Consider the following 1,535-nt stretch of genomic DNA (forward strand, 5'->3'; position numbering starts at 1 on the left):
TAAAGATATACCTGGTACACAAAATATGCACTTGTCCACACTTGACACAACCACAACCTGTTTATTCCTGGTGGGTCACAACTGGTAGGAGCTCTCGATGCAGGCCACAGTCTTTCTGAGGGCATTTCCAAGAGCCCCCTTGACTTGCCTGTTCCGCAGGCTGTAGAGGAGTGGATTGGCCATGGGCGTGAGGATGGTGTAGAAAAAGGCTAGCACTGTATTGAGCTGCCTCAGTGAGGCTGTTCTGGGTATCATATAGGCAACGATGAGGGTACCATAGAAAGCAGTGACCATGATGAGGTGAGAGGAGCAGGTGGAGAAGGCCTTCTGCCTCCCCGTGGTGGCTGGGATCCTCAGGATCGCAGCTGTGATGCAGATATAGGATACCAAGGTGAACACAAAGGGGAAGACCACATCCAGAAAGCAGATGATGAAAGTAACCAGTCTAAGCACCGTGGTGTCACTGCAGGCTAGCTCCAGCAATGGGGCAAAATCACAGAAGAAACGATCAATTGCATTGGGACCACAGAAGTGTAACTTGGAAAGTAGTCTGGTGACTCTGGTAGACATTAGTAATCCTGCTAGCCAAGATCCAGCCGCCAGCTGGAGACAGAGCTTCTGCTTCATGATGCTGGCATAGAGTGGGGGGTGGCATATGGCCAAGTACTGATCCTAGGACATGGTGGCCAGCAGATGGCACTCGGTACCTGCACAACAGGCAAAGAAAAAGAACTGTGTCATGCAGCCTTGAGCAGAAATGGTTCTGTCCCTGGTTAGGAAGCTGGCCAGCAGCCTGGGCAGGATAGTGGAGGTATAGCAGATTGCCACACTGGAGAAATTCCCCAGGAAGATGTACATGGGAGTGTGAAGATGCTGATCTGCCACCACCAGCACAACAATGAGGAGGTTAACAAACACAGTCACCATGTAGATCATGAGAGAGAGGAGAAAGAGAGGGATCTGAAGCTTGTGGACATTACTCAGTCCCAGCAGGAGGAACTCCACTGGTGTTGTCTGGTTGTCCCATTCCTCTTTCTCCATGAAGTGCTGTAGGACCTTCTTTTCCCAACTTGACAGGACGGGAACCTGAGGAAGGGTATGCGCTTCTGTGTTTGTTGTAAAAAGGAATTGGGAAGAAGTCATTGCCAGAGACCACATGGAGGTTTTCCCTCATCTGACTGAATTCCCCCTTGGTTTAGGGGCTCCATTCCTAGTGAAAGGGCAGGAACAGGTTCTTCAAGAGACCCGAACTGCTCTTCTTAGAAGAATCTCCTCTGATTAGAGGGATGAGTTACTGCATTGAGGCGCCTCTTTCTGTGGAATAAAAGAGAATGTTCATTTGCTCACATTAGATGATGACACATGAAGTTCTTCCCAGTAGTACCCAGCATAGGCATTAGCCAAGTCCTGCTTTCAAGCAACAGAAAGATGGGCCAGACAGAAAAGCCCCATCATGCGAAAAAGCCTTTAAGGGAAAACATTGTGCCATAGACTGTTTCTTCACTCTGGGGAAGAATGGACCCTGAACAGGATTA

The 1,535-nt window shown here is 49.2% G+C and overlaps 1 protein-coding gene across 1 annotated transcript; it reads right to left on the reverse strand.

The window, feature by feature from the left end:
- Nucleotides 1-216: 216 nt before the first annotated feature.
- On the reverse strand, nt 217-1,158 carry LOC309603895 (olfactory receptor 5L1-like; the record flags this gene model as incomplete). The annotated part of the gene is made up of 2 exons (XM_082338779.1): nt 217-354; nt 736-1,158. Coding segments are annotated over 2 exons (561 nt in total), but the record flags the coding sequence as incomplete, so codon positions are not given.
- Between the last annotated feature and the right edge of the window lie 377 nt (nt 1,159-1,535).

Source organism: Platalea leucorodia (assembly GCF_965183815.1).
Source record: "Platalea leucorodia genome assembly, contig: HAP1_HAP1_SCAFFOLD_234, whole genome shotgun sequence".
In the NCBI taxonomy this organism is placed as follows: Eukaryota; Metazoa; Chordata; class Aves; order Pelecaniformes; family Threskiornithidae; genus Platalea; species Platalea leucorodia.